We start from the raw sequence: 27,977 nt of genomic DNA on the forward strand, positions 1-27,977 counted from the left end.
TAATTAATGACGTCATCACTATTTATTTTTTTTTTGGCTACTGTTTTATATATTTTTTTTGTTCATTAATAGAAAAGAGCTAAAGTCTATTAATAGTTTTCAATTTCTTGTTAAAAAGTTACCTTTACCCTGGTACCACCTTAATATACCTATACATTATTTCATAAAAACAACTATTTAAAAATTGTTATTAAGAAACTGTCTTAAATATTTCTATAATTAGTAGGTAAGCACTTTATGTATTTTTCGTAGTTTTTAATAATTTTAAGGTATTTTCATATATTTGTAAAGCATTGTGTTAAAGTGTAAATTAACAAACTGCCAATTTTGAAGTTTTTGATTTTTATTTATTTATTTTTAATATTGTATTACAAAAAATTCTTATAAAAAGTATTTCTCAAGAAGCGTCATATACTACTTTACATTTGTGCAAAATTTCAAATCTCTATTTTTAGTAACAAAAAAGTTATCGATTTTTGGTCCGAAACACACCTTTATTTTCCACTGTGCACCGGTTTTGCGTTAAAAAAGTTAGTCGTTAAAAAAGTTAACAAATAGTTCTGCACATACGTTACGCATGCGCAGTATGGTCAAAGGAGGTTCGTTAGGGAATGAAATTAGACGTTAAAAAAGTTGCATTGTTTCATTAGGGTATGTAAAATAATAAAAATTAGTGTATACTTTATATTAAAAATGGCTGTCAATGTTTACTCAGTTGCTGAAATTATTTTAAACTTTATGTTAAAAATGGCTGTCCATGTTTACTCAGTTGCTGAATTCATAAGCTTTACTACTGATATATGGACCAGTAGTTCAAATAAAAGCTTCATTAGCCTGACAGGTCACTGTTTAGACAATACATTTAATCAGAAAACTGTTGTACTTAGAGTAGCTCCTTTTCCTGAGAGGCATACCGTAGCAAATATTGCTGAATTGATTGAAGATATTATGGCTGAATTTAAAATATCACCTTCAAAAATTCATTTAATAGCTAGAGATAATGGTACAAATATTGTTAAGGCTATTAAAGATAGCCCATATGATAGTACGCCTTGTTTTTACACACACTGCAACTAGTAATTAATGAGTGTAATTTGAACAAACAGTTGTCAAGAATGTCATTGCAAACTGGCATTCAATTGTTGGGCATTTTAGCCATTCTCCCCAAGCCTGCTCTAAACTTAAAGCTCTTCAAGAAGCAATCAATGTTCCTAAGCACAAACTTATTCAAAATGTTCCAACAAGGTGGAATAGTACCTGTCATATGTTAGAACTAATTTATGAACAAAGGAAAACTCTAACCATATATGCACTTGAAAATGGTAAGCTTCCTTTATTAAATGCAAACAAATGGATGATTATTGGACAGTTTTGTGTTTTGCTAAAAGATTTCCACAAAACAAGAGTTCCCTTGAGTGAAAGGAATTCTATTGTCTCAGATATTATACCACAGATACAGTTTTTGAAACATTTCATTAATAAAGCTTTAATTGATGACAACTAATTCAATGGAGAATTGTTTCAAACAATATACTGATAACTATAACATCATCTTGTCAATATTTCTTGATCCCAGATTCAAATTAAAAATGTTCAGAAATGAAAACACCTTTTCAGCTGCTAAAATAAGTACTGAGAACATAAACATTCAACTTATTAAAACCCATGAAAATATAAAAAACATCAAAGTTACTGAAAATGATTGGTCTGCAGCTTGTGACATTGAAAATATTGACTCAGAATATGAAAATAATGGTACAGTACTAAATGAATAGAAAGATATAGTAGAAATGGGTTTTGACAATTGCTTCGAAGAACTTGTAGGATTTAATTCTAAATAAATTGGTCAACCACAAACTTTAATTTCAAATGAAACTTTATTAAACAAAATTCAACACTACTCAAATGAAGACCTTATTGACAAAGAAAGCAATCATTTGTTGTGGTGGAAATCACAGAAAACCAAAATGCGACTATTAGCAAAGCTTGCTTTAAAGTATTTAAGCTGCCCACCGTCTTCTGTGAAGAGTGAAAGACTTTTTAGTATAGGTGGAAATGTATATACTGCAAAGAGATATAGCTTAACAGGAGCTCATGGTGAAATGTTAATATTTCTGAACTATAATATGAGAATTTAAAAATATTTGATTTTGTATATATTACTATAATTAGTATAGTATAATTCTTTTAGAAGTGAGTATCTATGTTCTATTTTTTCATGAAATATAATTTATTTAGGAGTTTAAAAGCTTTGATACTATGAGGAGGTCAAATGAAAAAAAAAATGTCATGAAAATTGTATAACTTTGTAGAATTAGAAAATTACAGGGAAAAAAAATTTGGAAAAAATAATTGCAACTCTCTTTGAGAGCTTTTGCTCAAAAATAAAAAAAGAATGCCTCCCAATGCCTTAATCAAAATTTCAAAGCATATTCTGTTGTGGATTTGAGGGTTGCGCAAATTAAAGAGTATCGTTAGCCAGGGTAACTTAGGTCAGTTTTGGCAGTTTTTCTTAAACATCTCTGAATCTTATTAATTTTTTACAGTTTTCTCTTGTGGTAATAACATTATAGGTCTTGGCTATAGGCCTCTATACTTATTTTTTTAATTTTTTATTACAAATACTTATTTTTAAACGCCGAAAAGTGGCCAATGTTACCCCAGGTTTTTATCATGAAAAAAAATCATCAGTCCTTAAACACTTAGAGAAACATGAAAAGAACATTTAAATGGACAAAAAATTTTGCAACTAGCTCCCTGTTATTGTGCAAAAGTCATTAAAAGTCATTTTCTAGTAGGTCATTACCGTAATCTGAGGATGATGACACTTGTTCAACTCTTGCCCTTTTCTTGTTATTCTTGGTGTTACTGTTATTCTTGGTGTTATTCTTTGATGTGGTAGGAGTTGTGTTATTCACCAGATCTTTCGGTGTTATCGCTTTGCCAGGTGTGATCTTTTTCCCTCTGGTGCGATTTGTTTTCCCATCCTGTCCACAATGTTTCACTAATAGACCTATATCTTCACTGAATACTTCCTTAACAGTACTACCGGTACCTCCTCCAATGTCTTTGTTAACCTGTGGCAAACGCTTCATGACCATTTCTTTATCGAAGGGGAATATTCCACTAGCCTTGAAGTCAGATCTCAAATTATCGCTTTTCAATTGACGTTGCAGTAGAGCAAGAAGACCGAGGAACTGATTTTTTGGTATTGATTTTTTGATGCGCGTTTCTATATTTAGCGGACGGAAAACAGCAACATCCAGCGGTTGAAGCAAATGGGAAGCGTATATTCCGAACTGTCGACTAGCCTTTCTCACGCTTATTCTTCCAGTTAAACATTCTTTTATAGTATTGGACAACGTTTCTTGATTGTATGAAGTTGCATATGCTCTTGAACCACGCTTTCGCTTATATTTCCTCGGCATTTTCACCGGCTAAGAATTCAAATGGTTTAATAAATGTATCAGAAGTGTCAAAAGATGCCAAAATAAACTCAATGTAGTCTACGAAGTAACTGTGCTATATTCACAAAAACTGTTGATATACCAAAATTGTTGATATAATAGTCGATATATATTGTTGGAATCTCTAACAAAATTAAAACATGTTATCTTTGTTAAATTTTAGGAATTTAAAAAAAAATCAACAATTGACCCCGGTCAACAAAGTCACCCCGGCGACCAAAGTTACCCCGGTTGACGGTACCATTTTGAATACTTTTTTAACGGGCAAACTTTTTTAACGCCGTAAGGCGTTAAAAAAGTTTTAATGATTTTGCGCATGCGCAGATTTCACATTTAATAAACTTTTTTAACGACTAACTTTTTTAACGCAACACCGGCAAGAAAATATTAAAATCCGAATTAATGTGACCAATGTGAAACGTTTTAAGCTAAAAAAAACAAAACAATAACCTTTTAGTTCGCGCTTTATTGCAAAATAGCGTTTTTAAATTGGTCTTAAATGTCAGACAATTCGCTTATTAAGAGATTAAGGTCAGGTCTTATATATAACATCACATATAAGAAAATTCTTTTTCCCCCAATGTATGCAAATAAAAAAATGGGTTTTTAAGAAAAAATTTGAATCTGAGTTTAATTTAACATATCACGGTCAAAAAGAATCAAAGTTTGAGTGACCGATAGTTGCATCTAAACTGCTTTGCGATTAAGATGCAGTGGATATCGACATGAAAGTTTACAAAAATGATTTAAATTAATAAAAAAACAAACTGTTAATCATTATAACTTTTAAACTTTAAAAACTTTTTTTTTTAACTATTAAACTTTTTGTGAATGCCCATAACCTTTAAGTAAGAAATTGAATTTACAAAAATCGTAGGCTAGGTAGATTTTTTTTTTCGTACGTATAATTTTCTTCACAGGTTATAATTTACGTTGCATTAGTTTGTTGTAAACTAGATAATCTGTTAACAAAAGCAAAGTTTTATTAAAATCGTGAATGGTTGTCTGTTTTAAGCTTATGAATTACCAAGGCCCTGAAACTGTTTATTGTTTGTGCGCTGTTAACGTGCTTAACTGGTTTAATGGAGAACGTTTAGATAAAAAAAGAACCATCGATAATAAGACTTTTTCCCAGTGAGTATTTTTAACAAAAATATTGTTCCTTATTTTTGAGTTTGTATAACATTTCAGTTAATGAAAAAAAAAACAAAAAAAAAACAACTCTTCTTCTGCTGAAACGTAAGTACAAACAATTAATTGTTCCTTAAAAGCAATTTTTATCTTTGTGTGTGTGTGTTTTTAATTTTATTTATGTTAAAGATAAAAAATGCTAAAAAGTTTACTATTTTTTATAAATAATTCACATAAAAAATGTGTTTCTGTTTTTTTCTAAAACAGAAACATTTTTTATGTTTAAATATATATATATTTTTAATCCTGAAACAAACTGCTGCAATATTTATACAGGTTCTTAGAGAAATATCTGTAAAAAAAAAAAAAAAATTTAAAAAATGGAAAGGTGCGACATTGATATTCGACTTAAAATCTTCCAAAATATTGGTACTCGTTACGATACACGATGTCCACGATACAAAATGTCCACGCGTTAAATTAAACTTTAAATTAGGTTTTAAAGTTTTTATTGTTATTGATCACGTGTTATGCAAGTTCGTCTTAATTATTTTTTGAAAATGATAGGAAACCTAATTTTTTTAAAACTCAGTAACGTTGGTATTCTATCAAATATCAATTTGATACCAAAACATTTTCGTAAACATTGATAACAATTGATGTTCAGAACAAATGTTTGTACCAAATTGATATTACCTGTAATTATTATATAATGCCTGTGATTTTGTTCAAGCAGGATTCTTTCATTTCGTTCTTTTTGCTAAAAATTGAATATCTTCAACTTTAAAATGAAGCTCGCATACTAAAGCTGTGTCCTTTTTAAATTTCACACTAAGTTGAGAAATAATTTTTTCGATCACTTATTACGACGAGCAGCGTGTCATTGGAAGTTTTAAACAATCCAATGCCTGACTTCTTTCCTTGAGGTTCGTTAAATACATTAAAATACAGATTCTGGAATACAACAAGAAGCTCCAAAATCAACTTTTTATTTTATTTTTATGTAGAGCAGGTAAAATTACTCATTTTAACAGAAGTATTAACATGCGCCACTAACTATACGAAAATAAATTGTAGCTAGCAACTCTTACGTAATCATTATTTTATAAGAATTTAAAAATTCAATTATTTAAATACTTAATTGAAAACGTTGATAACTTTTCAATGATTTTACTAAAATCCTAATTAAAAGCATAATATTTATGTAAATATTTCTATTATACATACAAATATGTTCGTTCATAGATGTTCTTTCGTCTACCGTAAGTTTGAAAGCTGTAAAAGACTTGTGTAAAATACGAGCAACATTGTGCACATTTTCATTCCTTTCACATATTTAATAAAATTTTACAAAGATTTTACAAAAATTATAATAACAAGCATAATGATTATGCAAATATCTTAATAATACACATTATTGTTTGTTCATTTGCTGTAAGTTTGAAAATGATAAAAGACTGGCCTGTATTATATTAACAACATGTACGTTATACAATATCGTGCACATTTTCATTCCTTTCACATACTTTAAACCAACATCAAAAATTTTCATGAATTAAACTTTATTTGGTTTTGTATTAATACAAAAATGTTGATCTTGATGCCTGTTTAAATAGCTTAAAAATTTATCGAAATATTTGTTAAAAGAAAATAATTAAGTTAAAAAACTGATACGTTCATTATTTCTACTATCTTTTAAAAGCCTAAAGAGATTAGAAATTTTGGATTAGTAGTTTACTAAATATAGGGTTCACTAGATTTAGGATTAAGGATTACATCGTTTGTAAAAAAGAATAAATCTTTTTGCAACCCTTACTTGTTTGAAATTTAATTGCGTAGCAGAAAATATAAAAATTACTTTCCTCTTTGTGTTTGCAAAAGCAATTTAATTGCAAATTTTCAATTGAAAAGTAATTTGTAAGGCCGATGTAATTTCTTTACATGAAGAAAGCACAGATAAAGAAAGGCATTGAAGAATGTCTTAATTAAAGATTTTTATTACCATTCGTAACTTTTTTTTATTTTAATAAAACAGGTAGGCAGAACGTATCACTACAAATTAGAAGTTGTCACCATTTCTAATCAATATTACTATTTTTTCATTAGACCATTATCAAGCAATTTGTAATAATGGGGTGTTTTGGTTTAATGTTTTCAAATTCGAGCAAAAAAAAAAAGAACCCGGATTTGACAAGTAACAATGAAACGTCCGTAAAAGTCTCCAGCGAAGTTTCAAAAAGTATTGACGGAATTACTTACAAATCAGAAGATCAGTTTGAAGATTACATACAAATTTCTATTATAGAAGAAAAGCCAATTGATCAAATAGATTTCAGCATAAAAACAGAGTGCTCAAAAGAATCCAACGATCAAGAATCTAGAGAGAGACTTTTATCCGCAGAAGAATCAGCTCCAGTTTTGGATAGTAATGATATTAATGTTCCGAAATGGTTGAGTCTGAAAAATAAATCTATTGTTGATTACTGTGTGGAATTAGTAAACAGCCGCGAGCGAATATCACGCAAATTAAATAAGATGGAAAATCAACCGAAAGTAGTCGATCAAACAATGGAACCTAAACATAAAACTTTAGCAGATCTTTTAGAAAGTTTAGACGAATTTCTTAGATTGGAATGGAATTGGTGTTGGATGGCTGGTGGTTTACCAACTGATGTAACAAATCCATTTTCTTACTATGTTGAGAAGTTAATAGAGTTTAGAAGAATAAAAGACAAAGAGCGCTTCAAAAAAGATGCAGAGAAGTTTCTTCAAATTTACAAATCCCGTTCAGGTTTTTGTTGCTTATTTCATTATATTCTAAGTTTTTTGATCGTAAAAAATATTTTAAAATAATTAATCATGAAAGCTTTGGACATTACGTGATCAAACTAAGTTTACAACTGATAGTCTTTTTGTTTTGTAATAAAATCTACTCAATAACAAATCTGTTACGAAGAGGTTGTGACAAAACAAATAACATTTAACTTGTCACAACCTTTCACGAAACAAAAAATAACAACTTTGAATATAGCTTTAAGCTTTGAAAAAAAAAAAGAAGATTTTCAAAGTAATGAGTTTCTTTCGTTTAATTAACACAGTATATTGCTTCTATACTTTAAAAATTTGTAGATAGCAACAAAAAAAAGTGCTGCAAATAAAAACTTGTTTTAGGGGAAGTTGCTGTTTTAAATCACAAAGATTATTGGGGAACTCTTCAACAACTGATATCTGGAAAAGTCATTGCCGATTTTGTCGCCGAAGATTATGGTCCTCTAGATCCTGTCTTTGGCGTTTTGTTGAACCCCACAACAGGTAAAATCTTTTCAGTTAAAAATGACGTATTTGTATATCATATTTCGATATATACAATAAGGTTGTATATACTTAGTTAAGTAGTAGTAAGATAGATGCGTTGGACCACCCGAGAGCTTAGGGGGGTAGACTCCGAGGTATCCTCAGGGAAACCCTCTAAGATACCCCTGAGGGGTCCTTTTAGGTATCTCCGATACCCTCGGAGTTACTTCAGAGGAGTACCTTTAAGGTGTCTCGGAGGTACTCTCAGGAATACCCTCTATGGTACCTCTGATGTGTACCATCACAGCTTAATGGAATAAGGCGTAGCCCGGAGGGCCCGCCGTCAGCTGCTAGCGTTTTATCAACCCTCGGAGGTACCTCAGTAGGGTACCTCAGTGGTATTTCAGAGATACCCCTCTGAGGCTTATGAGGCAGTCTCTGAGATAGATTCTGGGGATAGTCTCTTGGGTCTCTGAGGTAGCGAGTGAGTGAGCGGCGAGCGGGTGGCGAGCGGGCTGTCGAGTGGCAAGCGGGGTGTGTGGCGAGCGGGCGATGAGCAGGCGAGCGTGTGTAAAAATAGGGTGGGCCCAGCGGTTAGGGGCTAAGACTTGTCGAGACTGGTGGCTTGGCAAAACTTAGGTGCCAACAAGTCAACGCTCTCTCTGCTCGCAGGGGAAGGCACTCGGCGTGTCTAGCGATAGGGTTCATGGTTGTTTTGTGGTCAAGGTTCAGAGCGAGCAATATTTTTTTCATTTTGAGATTATAGTTATTTTACGATATTGATCATCCGACATGGAAGCTTTCACTGAGGAGGACCTCATAGGCCTGTTCGAGAGAAAAATAATTTAACGATTTTTTGGAGGCTTGCAAGAACCTCCTACCACAGAATAGGGAAACCGAACCACCCAAACAACTTCGAGCATCGAAAGTCATATCCAAACTCCCACTACCACCAAAGCCTAAAACTAAGCCACCACTACCACTAAAAGCAGCTCTACCTAAGCCCAGACTAGACATAATAGCTGATGCTGAGACTACACCCGAATCTCAACCTCAAAATTTGTCAAGACCCATACTGAGACAATCCCTAATCAGATATTTGAGACTCCATCTCAAACGATTAGCGACAAAGATGTGATCAAGTTCTTCAGAGAGTCAGGATGGGAATGGGATGAAACCTTGGGAGAGGCACCTGAAGATCCGCAAACCTTTACCATCTATAAGGATAAGAAGTTTTTCAAGGACTACAGAGCCATCATCTCATCAGGGAATGAGAGAAGATCAGATGCGTCAGCGCTTCTGATCGACATGGCTCCCCGCATCCGTAAAGTGTTGGAAAAGGAGATTAAGGGAGGAATGCGGAAAGTCTAGCTTATCTTTGGAGCTCAACTGGAAAAGGACAGCTTCACTGTCGGCAGTATCTATGGTGATGATAGGGTGGAGACTATTAGGAAAACCATTTACTTGAGGAGTGACACGATACCAATCATAAATGGTATCGCAAATATGCTCGTAAGATAGAGGGAAAAGATCATTGACCGGCTGGAAGCGTATGTGAAGAAGGATCTGGCTGGAGACTTGTTAGCTGTGAGTCGCTAAACATTGGTACTGCCGAGTATCGCACATTTCGCGGCTCTTGCTACATCGAGACGCCATCATACATTCCCAAACGATTTATCATCAACGTGAAGAATAGGGATAACAGATGCTTTGAGTAGGCCATCCTATCCAGCGAAGTTTCATACAGACCGTATGAGTAGGTACAGTCAGCAACTGGGTGACTAAAATTTCACAGGGATTGATTTTCCGGTGAGGGTTGCAGATGTTTAAAAATTTGAGCAAGTGAACCCTATAAAATGTACGGCGTCGAAGAACCCTTCCCGGCGATACCTGTTTGTGTTCTCAAGAGCGGACCTTCCGGAGGCTCACAGAAAGGGTTTTCTAGGTATCGGGAGAAAACCTCAGAGGACTGTGATGCCGGTGGTTGGTAACAATACACTAAAATTTGTGAATACCTATAAACAGATACGTTTCTCAACATACCCATAAAAGGCACCCCAGCCAACCCAGAAAAAGCTTGACTCATCTTTTATTGAACCAGATCCTTTTCTTGTATCGCGGTGAGGGTGCGGTGGAGCATTTGCTAGATAGCCTACGAGCAGAGCTGGGAAAGACGGATGGAATATTCAAAAGCCGGGGCAGAACGATGAGATGGGGGATCGGCGCTCCTATGAGGAAAAGACAGACTGCTTCATCTGAGAGAAACCCCTAAATGGTGACAAGGTTCCGAATTATCGCTACACGAGTGGGAAGTACTGCGGAACAGCCCAGATGTCTGTCTGTTCTTTAAAGAGCCCGACTTCAATCAAATGTTCCATCGTGAGGGTTAGTCCTTGATAAACTTACACACACCATCAGAGTCATAGTTTCTCAAAATATGCCAAAAAACACAGACATGCTAGGGACAGGGGCATCGCGCAACTTCACTACAACTATAATATTTATACTCACAAAATAGTCTATTTGGTGGTCAACTTTTTAGAAAGGTTGGGCACCACTAATTGGAATGGTGAATCCGATAGAAGGTCATCTTCTTTATGCTGACGCGACGAACACAAGTAAGACAGAGCTCTGCATATGTCTAGTTGATCGCCGGCCCAACGCCTTAAAAATTTTGATATGCCCAACTCTGGAGAGGAACAACCCTTACCTTACCTCCAAGCTGATGCGCGACAAAAAATTTCTCATAGTAAAGCTACAAACCATAGAGCACATCGGCAGCCAGAAAACTCTCAAGGTTCTTTCCGAAAAAATGGCTGCAGAAGAGTGCATCTTTATTATCGCTGGCAGTATTACGGAAAAGGATATAGACTCCCAAAAGTCCCCGCTCTTGCCATAAGCGGGCGCATCATCAAGCACAACCTGTGGATCATTACACAAAGGTACACGGCAGTGCCCAGGCTTTTGAGAGACCAGTTGAGTGCTGTGGCGATTCTCCCATTAAAAGACAGGTGCTCCTCCATCCAGATAGTTGATAAGAATGGGGGTGGTATAGAATCGTCTAAAGTTGATGAGATCCAATCGCATCTTAATTCCAGACGATATGCCACTACACTGATATTCACCTATGATGATAAGGTTGTCGAGCTGCTATGATTTCGTGCGTCTTCCCATAGTGTTTGCTGATTATCTGTATATCAGGCCTAACTTGTGTAGTAACTCGGAGGAAGACCCTATACAAACATATCGTAAAGTTATTAATGGCGGAGATCCTAGAAGAACTGATTAGGGATGGCTCGGACTCATCAATTTGGGTTAGTCCAGAGACACGCAAAGACAGCTCTGTGGAGCTCTATCGTAGTTGGATGGCCGCTGCTGTTAACAATTGAAACAGTAAAAAACTGATTGGGAGGAAACTACCGCATGACGGTGTCACTAAGATGGATCCGGATGAGGTGACTGCTGTGCACACGGAATATACCGCAAGAATGGTCAGGAGTATGGGCACCGAGCTAAGCCAAATGGCAACGTCAGCATACACAGATCTTGTCAAGAGATTTTTCCCGTGGGTGATCACACTGCCATAAAAAATGATCTCGATAACAACCTAGTACAGCAGCATGCTGTGTGTTCTTTCAGGAGAAGTATATCACCGTTTCGGTTTAGGTATAGCTCCGTCGAACTTGATGTTGAGCACCGTTCAGCATGTTGATTTAACTCGTCCAGCTTGGTCTGTTCAACACGATCAGCAGTTTGTTGAAAAAATGAATTTAGATGAACCTGATACGTCTATTGCAGCTGTACATTCGATAAAATGTGATAGAGTTACCGACAGTCAACGTAAAACAAAAAGATAAGACAGTTGTTAAGGCTGGGAAAGCATTGGCGACTACGCGAAAAGAAAAGCAGTGTCTGGTTCTCGAGACTTTGGAAAAACAGTAGCTGGAGATCGCCGCCACCGCTGCCACGAAAATATTGGATGAAAAGGATGAGACAAGAGCGAGCAGAACCAGAAAAAAAACAGGATATTGGTGGCGAAATAAGTGAGAGAGTTGAGGAAAGAAGGCTGAAGAAGCAGTGCTTCACTAACAACTTTACTGCGGACTCCAGCCATATAGTGCTCGCCATAGGAGCTGTAGCTCTCATCTTTATTTTGCAATTACGAAATTGACAGAAACATGGCCGATGCACCAGTCGAATCCCGTTCCTTGGTGTACTTAACACAGGTACCAGTCCAGGTTAACCAGCAACAAGAACCAACGACTAGTGTTGTTGAGCGAGCGCTTCGTGCTAACGACTGGCGCGTACGACAAAAGGTGATTTCTTTAAGATCATCGGCTACTACTAAGGATTCCTCATATCGAGCAATCACTTGATGTATACGAGAGTTTCGGGTTTTCCATCTATCACGCTGCCGGACGTTTTTTGTATTTTTCTTCGAGAGTCTTAAACTTCTCGACAGGAAATTCCCCATCATTGTTGGCAGCGCTTATGGTCTCCTGGAGGAAGGCTACTGCCGCACAAGATTGGGTATATAGGGTGTGATAACTCTTTGAAGAGGATTTGTAACGCTTTTCAAATGACGCTGAATAGGCTGCTTATGATGCTGCACTTTGCGCCGACACACGCAATCACAATTCCAGGGAAAGAGCCAATTCCAGACGCTACGAGACTAGCTGCGATGACACCTGTCAGTAGATCAGTCTTATCAGATATAGCGATCCAGACTGATCTACTGACAGGTGTCATTATTCGGTAATTTTCAGCGAGCTTCTCTATTTTATATATCCACTGGAGGACCATCTGGAATCTCATTGCAGATCTATCCGTAGGCGATAGTGTCGTCAGTGTCGTCTCTGAGATCACGGATGGTGCTGATGATATTATGGAAGACACGCTCATGATGCTGGAAAACTTCGGGTAAAGCTTTTCTCTAGGACATTGTGTGTTGGTATTGTATGATCGGCGTTATTCTTCTCCAATTACATCAGTGGTGCCTGACATTACATAATCCAAGCCATGAGAAAGCATCAGGTACACACCGTCTATAACAGTGGTCCATCGCTCGGCGTCACTTGCACGGTAGCCTCGCCAATAATTATTTCGCAGTGCTCGAAGATACGACTGTCCAGAATTTTAGCGACACCCTCAGGAAACATGATGTTTCTAGTCTCATAGTAAGTTGTTAATTCGAGTGGTTCAACTTTTCAGGGTAAAGATTGCAAGGTTCTCCATGTTGCCGTTCTCAATAAAACAGCCCCCTTTGTGTCATAGGATTCTAATGGTACGCCGGAATGGCGGAAAATGCCGCCTAACACTTGTATAGACCAGATAATTTTTAAATTCCATGAGCCTGATAATACTCCTGTTGTCCTAGCGAAAGCTATACTCGTGTTCGAGACGTGTGACCTTAAAGGCTGCGCTCGACAATTGAAAAAAAAACTTTTGCCTATTCAGTGCGAGACGTACCAAATAGCGAGACCCAACAAGGCAGCCACCGAACCGCCCATGATTAAGGCGTTCAGTTATGCCTGTCGTAAAACCGAGAGCAGACGGCAGTGCTTAGAGTAGCTCATTGTTGTACAATCGCATCGGTTCGGTCTTTAATCCGAGATCGCTTGGAAAAAGATATAGACCTGGGACAAGGGCGAAAATGAGTTCAATAATATGCTCTGGTAGCGTGTGATGTTGGCACCAAGGTCTTTGGGGCGTTCTATGTAGACTTCTAGGGCGTTTACAAACTCCGCCTGAGCATCCAGTGTGCTGGAACTTCAAATTCTTTTTTTATCTCCTTGAGTGCTGAAGTATCAATTTCAGCTTTCCATGCATCGAAGTTTTTAGAACTAGGTAGCACAACCCCCAAACGCCAGATAATCTTCCTAACCGTATAATAAAGGTAGAACCTTTATAAGGCCCTCATGAATGAGTCTTTATGAGGCTCCACACGCTGCAGTAGCCATGCTTTCTGCGAAATTTACAACGATTGTATAAATAACAGATTCGAGGGGGTTGTTCGATTTCCATGGTGGAAATATGTTGTTGAAGTAACAGGTATATCAGTATGACATTCCTATACGCCAGCCTAAACGAGCAACCAGCGTTAGTGTAGACTGATGGTGCCTCAATATCAGAAATTGTTATCGGACACCCTGAAATACCGTTTGTGAATACGGATGCCTCATCTGTCTGTTTGACATCTACTACTCCCAAGATAATTTGAGGAAGCGGTCTAGTTAGCACATACACAAATTTTTCATTAAAATTAGGTGTATGATAGTAGCATTTACCTCTACGAAGATAACAACTGTCACTGAAGTAGGGTGGTCTGTTCGTTAAACCTAGGAGTAATACCTCTATAAACTCAGTACCAGGTTTTATGTAGGTCTTGAAGTTTTCTAGTAGGTCTATGTTATATCGTTCCCTGACGACAACTATTTCCTCGATTTACCTTATCTTTTCTTCTCTCTAACACTCCTTTTTCGGTTATATTTGTTTACTGCCGCGATCATGAGTCCAGCACCAGCGACGAGAGCCAAAGATTCTCAGTGAGGAAGCCCACAACGTTAGCTGCGACTCGGAAGATCCAGGCAATAATGGAGCCGAGTATGCCAGTAATGCTTCAGTAGTCTTCTCAGCGAGCCATTTTTAAACCTGTCCATGACTCCTTTTTCTATCGGTTCAGGCCCTGGAAGCTTGGGACCATGACCAGGTGGTGCCACAGCTGGAGCGGTTGTTGGAGCTTTACCTAGACTATTAACTAACCAGCCTATGGAAGTGGCGATAGTCGTCAGTAGCGCGTCTATAGTGATCCCCTGTTCTCTAAATATTAGGTTGATCTTTTCACCCAATGTGAGGTCACTACTTGAAGAAGAGACATAATCAACTAATTCGCTTATCCGTTGGAACTGACTCTTCATGCCTAACTTTGCTCATCAGAATATTTACTTTCTGCTCGTTCAAGGTTATCTCTCTGTTGTTCGAGTAGTTCATGCCTCTCTCCAATCTCTTCCATCTCTGTTTCGTTTATTTTTCTTTTAATCTTCTCAATATTCTCCTTTGAGGAATTCTCCTTATCAGTCTCCTTAGCTAGTTTCTGACTCGATTCTCTCACTTCGTCAAATGCTCTATCAAAGATGGTTGAATTTCCTCCATCTTCCTCAACTAACTTAGATAAGTTTTCTAAACTGTTCGTGACTTAATTCGCATTTCCTGGAGTTAGGTCGGAAAGTGCTCAAGTTTTCAACTCATCCATCCCCTACAGGATATTTGTTGTTAACGATATTTTTCTAGTTTCAGTAATACCTCTAGTGTCAGCAAGATTCCTCTCATTTTAAAATCAAAACTGCTTTTGTTCCAAGCAAGGGGTTTGAAGATTCCTCCATCACTCCTTGCAATAGTTATGAACAAAGGGTCTAAACCAAATCTGATATCCCGCTCTAATACGAATTCTAGACAATCTCCCAACTTTTTTAATAGAAATTTCCCTTTTACAGATTCGGGGTTGATAACAACGCTAGGGTTCCTTCGATAACCTTCTCTCAATCTTTTATAGAAGCCGCTCTTAAGCTCTTCAGCCTTTATTTCACCCAACTTCTTATTGATCCATTCGAAGCCCTTTTGATCTGGAATAATAACTTTTTCAGTAGGTGTGGACGGTGGTAGAAATTTGGTTTCCTCCTCATACCCGCCCTTCACATAACCATTTATAAATTTTGCTTAATTTTCTCTTGTCAAAGAAATACTCTCAGGGAATTCCATAAAACTTTAAAGATCTTTACAACGTCTCTATTAGAGAGTCGGATCATTATCCAAACATTGTATCTCCATTAACCAAGATTGATTTTCTGTCCAGCATGTATGGCACACAGTTTGACCTCACGAGAGACGTGCTGACACGGCACGCCAACCGCGATGAAAGATTGATAACCATATCAAGTCAAAACGTTAGTTCAATAGCTAACCCTTCGGGTCAGACATTGCTGATCCAATTCCCAAGCCTAAGTAAGTATATGGTGCCTGATACCGTGCGCCTGGCCTATGATGTGACGCTTACGAGGAGTACTGACCTTACAGCACGTTTTGTAAGCAATCTTGGTCGAAACATAGTAGACAAGCTAGGCATTTGGATGCAGGGTCAAGAACTTCAAAGTATTCAGTCCTATAGGGACTACTGGGCTTTGCGTGACCCATTTATGATCACCTTTCAGCGTGCTGATCGCTAGATATAAGGATGTGTTGATCAGGCTGATCCGGGTAATCAAACCCTTCTCAGGTCTGGTTCATCCTAAGCTGTCCCCACCGGGGCAAATGCTAGTTTAGCAAACGCTAATGGTAAGAATCCATCAAAGTACTGCACACTTCTCGACTTTGAGATGGTCACAGGTAGAGGTCCTTTCCACCTTTCAACCTTCTGGAGTATCTGGAAACCATCTGGAGTATAAGACCGTGTTCAGTGATCGATCTCAGGCCATCATCTTGACTGATACGGGAACTACTGTTATATATAGTCTCAATAACATCGCTCTTGACTTTGAGACTGTCTCCTACGCCTCGCTATCTCCGGAAATAGCTCTCGGCGCGCAAGGTCGCTTTGCTCTGGCTTACAAAAAAGTTATTAGGAGGGTTAATCTATTAGTACGCTAACCAGCTGGCTGTTTGATGTTAATATCGCTTGTGATAGTTTGAAATACGTTGTTATTGCCTGCCCCAGCTCAGTTAGTTTTGCACGCCAGCCAGAAAAGACTGACCCAAGTCTCAACTCCGTGAGAATAAACATAGCTATAGATGGGAGGAACAGTTTGTTATACTCAAACGGTTTGTCACTATACAGAATGTACAAAGAAACTTTCCGATGTCTTTCTGGAACAAATCACATATCTTCTCCCGAAACAAATATGTTTACCAAAGAATTATCCGCCCAAGCTATATCTCTAATGATTGGAATGCAGGTACGCGTCAGTTCCTCGCTATCAACTTCCGTAGCACTACCAATCAGCATCTGTATGGTCCTGGCTTTTAACTGGGAAACAACGGTGGCGGTATTACCATAAATATGACTCGTGCAGAGTCTGTAGTCTTGTTTGTCGATGTTAACGCGTTCATCGTGCTAGACGCTATTGCAAAGTTCAAAGGTGGTTGCGTTATTGGATCCGCTACTTAAGAGACATCGTCAACCCTATCGCTCACTACTCGCTGGCTGCGCCGAGTGCCCGGCCCCGCAAACAGCCAGAGCGTTGACTTGTTGGCACCTAAGCTTCACTAAGCCACCGGTTTCGACAAGTCTCAGACCCTAATTTCTGAGCCTACCCTATTTTTACACACGCTCGCCCGCTCGCCACCTGCCAGCTTGCCGCTCTCTCGCTACCTTAGAGACCGCAGAGGCTACCCCCAGAGGATATCTTAGAAGGCTTCCTCATAAGCCTCAGAGGGGTACTTCTGGGTTACTTCTGGCCACGCCTTGTCCATTAACCTTTGATGGTACCCATCAGAGGTACCTTAGAGGGTATTCCTGAGGGTACTTCAAAGACTACCTCAGAGGTTCCCTCATAAGCCTCTGAGGATACCTCCGAGGGAATCGAAGATACCTTTAAGACACCCCTCAGAAGTAACTTAGAGAGTATCCCTGAAGGTACCTCGGAGTCTACCCCCTAAGCTCTCGGCTAGTCCAACGCATCTATCTTACTACTACAAGTTACGGTGTATAAAGTTGTTTTGTGCCTAATTCAATTTAGGAAGGGTTGGCCGAGGCGATTCTTCTTTACTGCATAACATTTTATTTGATGATGATGGACCTTGGGCCCATCACGCAGCTGTTCACGATGCATTTGGATATCTGAAGAAATATCACAATATTGGACCGGGTTACAACTATTTGGGGGGAATTTCAGCGGTTGAAACAGATAGTTGCATGTCAGGACAAGCGTCTGGTTTGTTGTTTTGGAAAGAAGCCCTAAACAAAGTTAAAGAAATAGAGTCAGAAAATTCCAAAAATGAAGTTGAGAATTAAAAAAAGACATCTTTTATCATATTAATTATAATTATGCACTTAGGTTTATATACAAAAATCAGTTTTTTTTTAGTTTTTACAGCATAAAACTTTGTAACCTAAACACCAATTTGCTTTTCAAACGGATAATTTTTTCTAAAACTATCAGGTTGGCAACTAAGTAATTTTGGTTTTATAATATGAAACAAACTCATGTATTTCAATACAAAGAATTATCTTTAATCAATTATATATTTTCCATTTTGCTTAAAGACCTTTTGCCATCTTTCTAACAACTTCATGATTCAATGCTTGTAGAACTTCTGTTCCTTATTAGCAAAAAACTGAACCATATGTGATTTTAGGTCATCATCATCTGTGAAAGATTTATCATTCAAAAAATTCTGCAAACTGAAAAATAAATGGTAATCAGATGGTGCCAGATTAAGGCTTTATGGAGGATGTAGCATTACTTCCCCACCAAGCTTCAATAATTTTCCTCGTGTAGCTAAAGTTGTGTGAGGTCTTGCATTATCATGGTGGAACACTATTCCTTTCCGATTACCGATTCCGGCCGGTTTTCCTCAATTGATTCATCCAGATCCATCAGTTGTCGATAGTAAACTTGAGAATTGATTGTTTGGTTCCTCGGAAGCAACTCAAAATACACAACACATTTGTAATCCCACTATATTGACAGCATGATCTTTTTTTGATGCAATTCAGGCTTTGATGTGGTTTGTGGTGGTTCATCTTGCTTGCACCATGATCTTTTTTGAATAATGTTTTTCTAGAAAACCCATTTTTCATCACTATTAGTGATTCGCTTCAAGAAAGGGTCAATTTTATTGCGCTTAAGGTGCATATTACAAATGTTAATTCTTTGTGTCAAGAGAATCTCTTTCAAATCATAAGGTAACAAAACATCAAGTTTCTTTACAAGTCCAAGACTTTTCAAGTGCTTCTCAATAGTTGTGTGAGATTTATTCAACCTCTCTGCAATCTCTCGAACAGTTATACGACAATCATCTTCAACCATAACTTTGATTTCATCTCCATCAACTTCAGAAAGCCGGCCAGCACGCTGCTCATCTTTGAGAGAAAAGTCTCCGGAACGAAATTTTTGAAACCAATTCTGACATGTGCGCTCTATCAGACAATCAACACCATACACTTTACATATTTCTTTGTGAGCTTCAGTCGTTTTCTTTCCTTTGTGGAAAAAAAAAAGCAAAATGTGCTGAAAATGTTCATTTTTGCACTCCATTTTGAAATTGATGCACAGCTGACATGTACACAAGTACTCATGTGATACTTGCTTTTAAAGTAACTCAATTTGTTTTTGTATCAAATGTAAAAAACAAACTACATTAAGACTAACTGGTCGTTAAAAATATAAAGCATGCTTTTTATGACTAAAAAACCGAAATTACTTAATTGCCAACCCAATAGAAACATAAGAAGATTCCTGGTCCATGCTTAACAATGACCCTGTGCGCATTATAAATATAAATTTTTTTTATCAAATTTTATCGTGTTATTTTTATATAACATTTTATTACCATTTTTATATACTCTAGAGATTTAACCAACACTATTAATGAAATAGTTGTGAACGATAGAGTTATGATGCATTTGTTCTCAGATATAATAGTTACTTCTAATGAAATATATAAGATTTCTTACTTTCTGAGTCTACCATATCATTTGCAAAATAGATGTAAGAAAAGCGACACGTTGAAGTAAATACCCAGTTGTTGCAAATTTTGATGGAAAGATTTTCGGTGGATACATTCTGAAGAGTACAAAAAGGCAGAGAGATTGAAACTTTTTGGCATTCTGCCAATGTTACAAGGTACTGGAGAATCTCAATATGATACTTTAATAAGCCTTTAGATGAATTTGAGCTTTGAAATAATAAAAGGGTTGGTGCTTTGACAAAACAATAACTAACATTTGAAAACATGCCCCCTACTGCTGACACATTTATAGGTTCGGTCATACACTGGATTCTATTGTATAACAGTTTTCATGAAGAAGATATTTTTATGACCTGCAAAAATTTTCGGGAACAATATCGCACTAGTTAATTCTATGCTCCTGACAATCTAATATTCAATAAGTTTAAAACAAACTGGAATGCAGCAAATGATTCTATATATATGTAAACGTTTGTAATGTTTGATATCATAAGTAACTTAAAGAATAATTTTGCAGATATGCAGTTCTCAATTTAATCTTTCCAAGAGGCGATAATAATGGACTAGTGGACTTACACTCCCCTACTTGTGTCCAGTTTAATCTCCGGACTTTACCTTGGTTGGCAAAAACTCACAGTTTATTTACAGTTTCTTAAATAGAAGTAAGAACAAAGATCAACTTTGGCTAAACTGCTCTGCATCTCTCTGGGGCTTTGTCTATCAATTTAAAATCTTATTTGATTTTGTTAGCTGGCCATATGTGGTCAACAACTGCTAAGAAAAGGCATTCAAGCTTGCAACAGAGTTTGTATAAACTGATACAGAGAGTTAAAGAATTAAGAATTTTCATGTTCTAACCTATCTTAATTTTCCTGATTTTCTTTGATGCTTTTTTTAGCTTGCTCTTGGACAAAAAAAGTTTCATGCTACCACATAAGAGGTGGTTTTAATCTTCATCAAGTTTCCCTGTCTTCATAATATCTTTCAATAGACCATTAAGTATAAGGTGATGACTTACTAAGTCTGATAACAGCAGCATTACTAATATCAAGTTTTGCATTTAACATAACTCTCTTGTTTTTCTAATATTGAGTCCTCTTTACTACTACTTCGATACTGACTTTATCATTACCACTGACTTTACCAATATTGGGATTATTAAATTCAGTTGCAGCACCCATATCATTAGCATCAAATCTAGAGCGGAAGGATAAAATGCTACCAATGACTCTTATTTAGCCTTTGAAGATTCTTCGTGTTGTCAATAGAGTTTAGCTTGATTAACTGACTCGCAAAAGTTTTTGAATCTAAGTTTGGCAGTCTCTTTGACCTCCAAACCAAACTCTGCCTTAAAAAAAAAATCTAGAAAAATTGCCTTGTTTTTCTCGCTTGGTTTTTAACCAAATATTTACTCATTTTGTTAAACTTTTAAATTTAAGTCATATTCGCAAAGGTAATGAGCACAGTCATCACAAAATTCTTTCCAAACGCATTGTCCTCATCGTAGAACATTTCTACAAGAACATTTCTACAAGTGTAGAAAGTGATCTTTAAAAAGTTCTCAATTTTATTTTCCCGGTGTTTTTTGTTGTTCTTTCAAGTTTTGAGTTCAGCTATTTTAGAGAATCCAGATCAACCTCTAAACTCGTTGCCATTCTTCTGCAATTGGATGAGCAACCTTAGAAAAAATTTGTTATATTGATAAATTGCGTGGACTTTTTTCACAAACTAGTACTTTGTTTTGCTGCAGATCAAGACATTGCCGCAAACAATTACGTAATGTTTAAAATGCTCACTCAGCTCATCATTAAGCTAGATGGATTTTCTGCTTTTCTTAGCTTCTAATAGAGCCAATTTTTTTTCTTAGAGAAAACAATGCTGGAATACAGGAATAGTAGCAACAAATATGAAGCTAAATCTATAATAATTGAAGACAACACGGGAAAAACTACAGATGTCCCATTTCAAAAGTTTTCGCATTTGCGTCCTTTTTATCATGTACTGGTGCTTATTTATTACTTTTCGCAATATGCAAGCAAAAATCCACCTTTAACAGGCTGGATTTTTTTTTATTGAGCAGTTTAAAAATGTTTAACATTGAAGACTGCAGGAATCTTCAAACACAGATTTCCTTTTTTTTTAAAGTAGAAAATCGGATAACTGTGGCTCTTACTAAATTTAAAATAGTTATACTGTACATTTATAACATATATATTCAAGAATTAAAAAAATATATACAATATTACTGAAAAAGAAAAGCCATTTTTACTAACAAGTGTTGTTTTTTCACACACAAAAAAAAAATACCATTCAGACCAAAAGAATTGATAGGAAAAGTAATAATCTTAATTAAAAGTAAAACAAGCCTTTGTATGATATATAAAAATTTGATGCCTATATAACAACTTTCGTGCCTAAGATCAAGCCAATTTAACAAATTATCTTTTTATCCAGGACAACAAAATATTTTTGACTTAGAGAAAATTCATGTATGAGAAAAAATTTTGACGGATTTGCAACTCATTTTCTCTTTTCTATTTAAATAAGCTTAACGCATACAACAACGACGTTTTTTCGCATTTATCGCTTTTAAAACTTATTTTGCGAATTTAATTTTTTTGTTTGTTGAGTTACTTAATCAATTTGCGTTTTGTATCCTTTGGGGAGATTAGGGAGAGTTGATTTACAAAGAGACCTGATTTGTCAGTAAATTTATTTTAAAACGCTATTTTAATAATTCCGCATTGACATTTTATTTCACCAATTAAAATTCAACCAACAAAACTTATTGTCACATAAAATCAAAAATAAATTGAAAGTTAAGAGTTTTTGCGTGTCAAAAAATATGTCATCATTCAACCTCAAATGTAAGTTTTTTGTCTCAATTTGTAAGGGATGTTTTTTGAAAATACGTTTTTATTATTTTTTGATTTTTTTGCAACTTTTACGCTTTTTATTTTGTGACTTCAATTTTAAAAGTTATTGCCTAAAACCTCATTGTTTTTTTTTATTAAGAAAAATTATCGATTTGTCACTAATAAAATTGATGTACTGCGCCCAAATACAATTCAAATCTATGCTGTTAGAAATCAGCTCATGAACATATTTATTTGATGAATTTATCTTAAAATTTATTTTAATGAATTTATTTAAAAATGCGTAAAATTAAAATACAGCAGGTATTAAAAACTCTTACTTCAAAAGAATTACTTAAGCTGGGCGTAAGAAAAAACGTTACTAAATTTAGTATAAGTAAAAGCTCTTACGCGTAATTCTTTTTTCTTTAAGTATTTTGCGTAAGCTTGACCTTAAAAAAATGTTATTCTAAAATATTCCTTTTTTAATTCACAAACAATCTACGCTTACTTTAAAAACCAAAAAACAAGTAAAGTGAAGGCAACCCTTTGTATACAAATACAAATACAAATCTTTGGAATCTTGAGAAATGTTTAACTACAGAGTTTTAAGCTAAAGTAGAAAATAAAACAAATCTAACAGCGATTGCTTATTAAAGTTTTTTAAAACTAAAATTTGTTTCATTTTTCACATGTTTTGAGAACAGGTAATCTTTTTTATATAACATATATTTCGTTTCTTAAAAAATTATCAATTTTTTGGTGCGGCTAGTAAATGTTGAAATTCGAATTATTATGACGAATCTGGAACGTTTTAATCTAAAAAAAGTTAACCTTTTAGTTCTAAATAAAACTCGGTGACTTCATCTTGGTTGTCTCTAAGGACATTGAAATCAAGAGCGCTATATTGAAAAATGACGTTTCTAAATTGGTCTTAAATGTCAAACAATAGGATTATTAAGGGATTAAGATCAGATCTTCCACATCAGGTAATTGATAGAAAATTTGTTTTCCTCCAATATATGCAAATAGAATAATGGGAGTTGAAGAAAAAAATTTAGACGTGAGTTCAATTTAACATATCGCTGTCAAAAGGAATTCGAAGTTTTAGTGATCAATAGCTACTAATGAGTAGCTTTGAAATTGAGTAGCAGTCGATATCAAGATGAAAGTTTTCGAAAATGATTTAAATAAATTTAGCAAAAAAAATTGTCTTCATTACGGTCACGTGCTTTTGATCATTTCATCATTTTAATCATTTTATTTTGTTCTGTTTGCGCAACATTCTTTCACGAAAATTTTAAGCTTAAATCTTTTATACGTAACTAACGGGAAAATTGGTGGTACCTTTTGTGAATAGCAAAACTTTTGCGTATTTGTAGCAAAATTTTTGTTTCTAAATTTTCAGTTTTTATAACTTTTTACTTAATAAAAAAAAAAAAACTTATAGTTCTTCTGCAGAAACTTGAGTAGAATCATCAATTGATCCTTGGAATCACTTTTTTGTGTGCATTTTTCGTTATACTTAAGATAAAAAATTATAAAAATTGTTTTTTCTGAAACAAAAACACGTTGCTTTTTTTGTGTTTTTTTGCTTTTAATTCCAAATCAAACTGCAACAGTGTTTATGCCAGTTCTAATAAAAATTCTCAAAAAAAAAAAATTTAATGAAAAATCGGAAGATAGAGGAGGAATTGGATTGCGATAATGTGATTTTAGATTATATCGATATTCGATTAAAAATCTTCCAAAATATTGGTACTTACTACGATACAGATATCTATGACTTAAATTTTAAATTAAATTTTAAGATTTTTATTGTATTAATCACGCGTTATGCTTGTTCGAGTGAATTGTTTTTTAAAATTGGTAGAAAAACCTATTTTTTTTTAAAATGGTAACGTCGAAGCATAAACTTGATACTTTTTCATAAATATTGATAACTATTGATGCTCAAAACAAATTTTGGTACTAGATTGATATTGCCAACAACTACTTTATAATGCCTGTGATTTTGTTCAAGCAGGATTTTTATCTGCAATACTGCATAGCAATAGATGCATCCCGCATTCCTATGATGCAATTTGTCTTGATTTCTTTTTTTTTTTTGAGAATCGTGAAATACACTTTTAGATTGTGGAATACAGCAATAAGCGCCACTGCCTCTAAAATCAATTTTTTTTTTTTTTTTTTTTTTTTTTTTTTTGATTTTGAACAGGTAAAATCACTCATGTTAATAACGATAATAAAATCTTAAATATCTTGTAAATTTTTTGTTAAATATGTTTGCATTTTTTTATTGCCCGAGAACATTGCATCATTTTTAAACATTACACCGTGGGATTGCGGGTTGCGTTTATTGATTTAAAAAAAAAAAAGGCTGTATCGTATCCCGAAGCGGACTTGAGTAAAAAGGCAACAACGGTCATTCAATAATAATAAGTCAGGGGATTCTTAATAAGTATTTTTGAGATCATAAATTAGTCATGCTTAAACTACGTTAAGTACGAAATCACGCAATAATTTGTTACATCACTTTGCATTAAATAAGTTTGTGCTGTTGTTTTTGATATAAGTGTAATCTAAGAAATGAGTAAGTTTGTGAAAATGGATTACAACTTGTCACATATTTGTTTTTGGCAATAAAATATTTTGAAGAAATAATTTATATAGGAAGAGTCAGTATAAGACCCCTCAACCTCTCGGTCGGGGATCTTATCCCAACCTGAATAATATTCAGTAAAAAATGGCAATTTTTTTATGATCCTCTTAATTTTTTATTGTTTGATTTTTATTAAATATGATAAACTAAGAGGTAAGGATAGATTTTTAATACCTATAAAAAAAGTGTTTTATTTGGTTTTAATTTGTTTTATTTTACTTTTTATATAAGTTTATTCTGAATTTTAAGTTGTCGAGATTTAAGTTTGCTAAATTGCTAAGGCATGCATAATGTTAACTTAATTCATGGGAATCTGAATTTATGCCTGTTATTTTTTAGTATAACACTGGTTGTGTGTACAGGATGCATGTAAAAAAAATATTTTATATGTAACTTTTGTAAAAATTTGTAAATATGTAAAAATTGTTGGAGCAAGAAACATGTGCCACTAATTTTACGAAAATAGATTGCCACTAGCCACTCTTACGTCATCATTTATTTCATAAGAATTCAAAAAATTCAATTAGTTTAATAGTTAAATAAACGTTGATAACTTACAAAATAATAATAATCTTACAAAAATCTTAACAACAAGCAAAATGATTATGTAATGTCAATTATACACATTGTTTGTACGTTTACTATAAGTTTGAAAGTGATAAAAGACATGTATAACAGGCATTTATAATATTAAGAATTTGTACATTATACAATATTGTGCATATTTTCATTCCTTTCACATATTTTAAACTAATATCGAAAAGTTTCCTGAACTAAATTTCATTTGCTGTTATGTTAATACAAAGTGCTTTTGAAATAGTATGAGAATTCAGGCGCGGATCCAGGAATTTGTAAATGTGTAGCCAAATCTTATTTTCACGGTTGAAACTTTGATAAAAGATCGATACTTTAATATTTTTTCACAGCATTTATTGATTGAATAAAACGTCGGTAACGTATTATAAGAACCGTTGTGGCCATGGCAGGAATCTCTATAGCCAAAATCCGTAAATTACGGCAAACAAATTTAAATTTTTAGGGGTATTCCATTAGCGAAAAATTCTCATAACTAAAGTGGCTGCCGTTAAATTTAAACTATGTGGGCATTGACATAATGGTCACCCCTTAGATCCGCGCCTGGAATTAATCGAAGTATGTGTTTTAAGGAAAAAATTTAACTAAAAAACTAATGTATTCATTACTTCTACTATGTTTTAATGAGTTTAGAGATTACCATTTTGGATTAGTTGTTCACTACCACTAAATTTAGAGTTCACTAGATTACGATTTATGCAGAAAGTCTCATTAGAAATCAGAACTTGTTACTACTTCCAATGAAAATTACTATTTTTTCATTAGATTATTATCAAGCAGTTTGTAATAATGGGGCGTTTTGTTTCAATGTTTTCAAACTTGAGCAAAAAAAAGAACCTGGGTTTGACTTGTAATAATGAAGCTTCTGTAAAAGTCTCCAGCGAATTTGCAATAAGTATTGAAAGTATTACGTACAAATCAGAAGATCAGTTTGAAGATTACATACAAATTTCTATTATAGAAGAAAAGCCAATTGGTCAAAATGATTTCAGCGTAAAAACAGAGTGCTCTAAAGAATCTAACGATCAAGAATCTAGAGAGAGACTTTTATCCATAGAAGAATCGGCTCCCGTTTTGGATAGTAATGATATTCATGTCTCAAAATGGTTGCGTCTGAAAAATAAATCTATTGTTGATTACTGTGTGGAATTGGTAAACAGCCGCGAGCGAATATCACGCAAATTAAATAAGATGGAAAATCAACCGAAAGTAGTCGATCAAACAATGGAACCTAAACATAAAACTTTAGCAGATCTTTTAGAAAGTTTAGACGAATTTCTTAGATTGGAATGGAATTGGTGTTGGATGGCTGGTGGTTTACCAACTGATGTAACAAATCCATTTTCTTACTATGTTGAGAAGTTAATAGAGTTTAGAAGAATAAAAGACAAAGAGCGCTTCAAAAAAGATGCAGAGAAGTTTCTTCAAATTTACAAATCCCGCTCAGGTTTTTGTCGCTTGTTTCATAATCTTCTTAATTATTAGGTTGTTAAAAATATTTGTTAAAAGTTAATCATGTAAGCTAAGGGTATGATCACTTGATCAAACGAAGTTTACAACTGATAGTTTATTTTTTTTTAGTTTTGTTTTGTATTAAAAAATTGTAAATGGCAACAAAAATAAAAAAAAAAAGATGCTGTAGGTAAAAGCTTGCTTTAGGTGAAATTGATGTTTTAAAACACAAAGATTATTGGGGAACTCTTCAACAACTGATATCTGGAAAAGTCATTGCCGATTTTGTCGCCGAAGATTACGGTCCTTTAGATCTTGTATTTGGCGTCCTGTTAAACCCCACAACAGGTAAAATCTTTTCATACTTTCATATATACAACAAGGTTGTATTTATTTAGTTACATTGTATAAAGAATAACTGTCTTGCGCCTAATTTAAAATAGGAAGGGTTGGCCCAGGCGATACTGGTTTAATGCATAACATTTTATTTGATGACGATGGACCTTGGGCCCATCACGCAGCTGTTCACGATGCATTTGGATATCTAAAGAAATATCACAATATTGGACCGGGTTACAACTATTTGGGGGGAATTTCAGCGGTTGAAACAGATAGTTGCATGTCAGGACAAGCGTCTGGTTTGTTGTTTTGGAAAGAAGCTTTAAGCAAAGTTAAAGAAACAAAGTCAGAAAATTCTAAAAATAAAGTTGAGAACTAAAAAAGGACATCTTTTATCATATTTATTGTAATTATTCACTTATGTTTTGCATAAATAAGTTTTTTTTAGAGTTTTTAAGCATAAACGTTTATAATCTAAACGCAAATTTGCTTTTCAAA

The 27,977-nt window shown here is 34.9% G+C and overlaps 3 protein-coding genes across 7 annotated transcripts; all 3 read left to right on the top strand.

The window, feature by feature from the left end:
• The first annotated feature begins 747 nt into the window (after window positions 1-747).
• On the top strand, window positions 748-1,504 carry LOC149883615 (zinc finger BED domain-containing protein 4-like). The gene is made up of 2 exons (XM_090098607.1): window positions 748-1,045; window positions 1,107-1,504. Exons 1-2 carry the CDS (start codon window positions 748-750, stop codon window positions 1,502-1,504), a joined length of 696 nt encoding a protein of 231 aa, XP_089954733.1.
• Window positions 1,505-4,464: 2,960 nt separating this feature from the next.
• LOC149883616 (uncharacterized) lies at window positions 4,465-19,562 on the top strand. 2 transcript variants are annotated; one of them, XM_090098436.1, is made up of 4 exons: window positions 4,465-4,601; window positions 6,705-7,389; window positions 7,770-7,910; window positions 17,624-19,562. In XM_090098436.1, the coding sequence occupies exons 2-4, from the start codon at window positions 6,729-6,731 to the stop codon at window positions 17,896-17,898; spliced, it is 1,077 nt and encodes a 358-aa protein (XP_089954562.1). In that variant the 5' UTR covers window positions 4,465-4,601; window positions 6,705-6,728; the 3' UTR covers window positions 17,899-19,562. The 2 variants fall into 2 exon arrangements, with proteins under 2 accessions (XP_089954562.1, XP_089954563.1); XM_090098437.1 differs by having other exon boundaries at window positions 4,588-4,706.
• Window positions 19,563-22,323: 2,761 nt separating this feature from the next.
• LOC149883617 (uncharacterized) lies at window positions 22,324-27,977 on the top strand. 4 transcript variants are annotated; one of them, XM_090097406.1, is made up of 4 exons: window positions 22,324-22,444; window positions 26,454-27,135; window positions 27,348-27,488; window positions 27,584-27,977. In XM_090097406.1, exons 2-4 carry the CDS (start codon window positions 26,478-26,480, stop codon window positions 27,856-27,858), a joined length of 1,074 nt encoding a protein of 357 aa, XP_089953532.1. In that variant the 5' UTR covers window positions 22,324-22,444; window positions 26,454-26,477; the 3' UTR covers window positions 27,859-27,977. The 4 variants fall into 4 exon arrangements, with proteins under 4 accessions (XP_089953532.1, XP_089953533.1, XP_089953531.1 ...); XM_090097407.1 differs by lacking the exon at window positions 22,324-22,444 and adding an exon at window positions 23,020-23,139; XM_090097405.1 differs by lacking the exon at window positions 22,324-22,444 and adding an exon at window positions 23,274-23,421.

This window comes from Hydra viridissima, unplaced genomic scaffold (assembly GCF_058129835.1).
Source record: "Hydra viridissima isolate aposymbiotic clone 2 unplaced genomic scaffold, HvirCarnegie_v1 scaffold_9, whole genome shotgun sequence".
In the NCBI taxonomy this organism is placed as follows: Eukaryota; Metazoa; Cnidaria; class Hydrozoa; order Anthoathecata; family Hydridae; genus Hydra; species Hydra viridissima.

Coding starts and splice junctions, on each gene's coding strand:
- LOC149883615 (XM_090098607.1), top strand. CDS start 748: ATGGCTGTCCATGTTTACTCAGTTGCTGAATTCATAAGCTTTACTACT. Junction 1,046..1,106: donor TAAAGATAGCCCATATGATA/GTACGCCTTGTT, acceptor TTGAACAAACAG/TTGTCAAGAATGTCATTGCA.
- LOC149883616 (XM_090098436.1), top strand. CDS start 6,729: ATGGGGTGTTTTGGTTTAATGTTTTCAAATTCGAGCAAAAAAAAAAAG. Junction 7,390..7,769: donor AATTTACAAATCCCGTTCAG/GTTTTTGTTGCT, acceptor AACTTGTTTTAG/GGGAAGTTGCTGTTTTAAAT. Junction 7,911..17,623: donor TTTGTTGAACCCCACAACAG/GTAAAATCTTTT, acceptor AATTCAATTTAG/GAAGGGTTGGCCGAGGCGAT.
- LOC149883617 (XM_090097405.1), top strand. CDS start 23,371: ATGTCAAACAATAGGATTATTAAGGGATTAAGATCAGATCTTCCACAT. Junction 27,136..27,347: donor AATTTACAAATCCCGCTCAG/GTTTTTGTCGCT, acceptor AGCTTGCTTTAG/GTGAAATTGATGTTTTAAAA. Junction 27,489..27,583: donor CCTGTTAAACCCCACAACAG/GTAAAATCTTTT, acceptor AATTTAAAATAG/GAAGGGTTGGCCCAGGCGAT.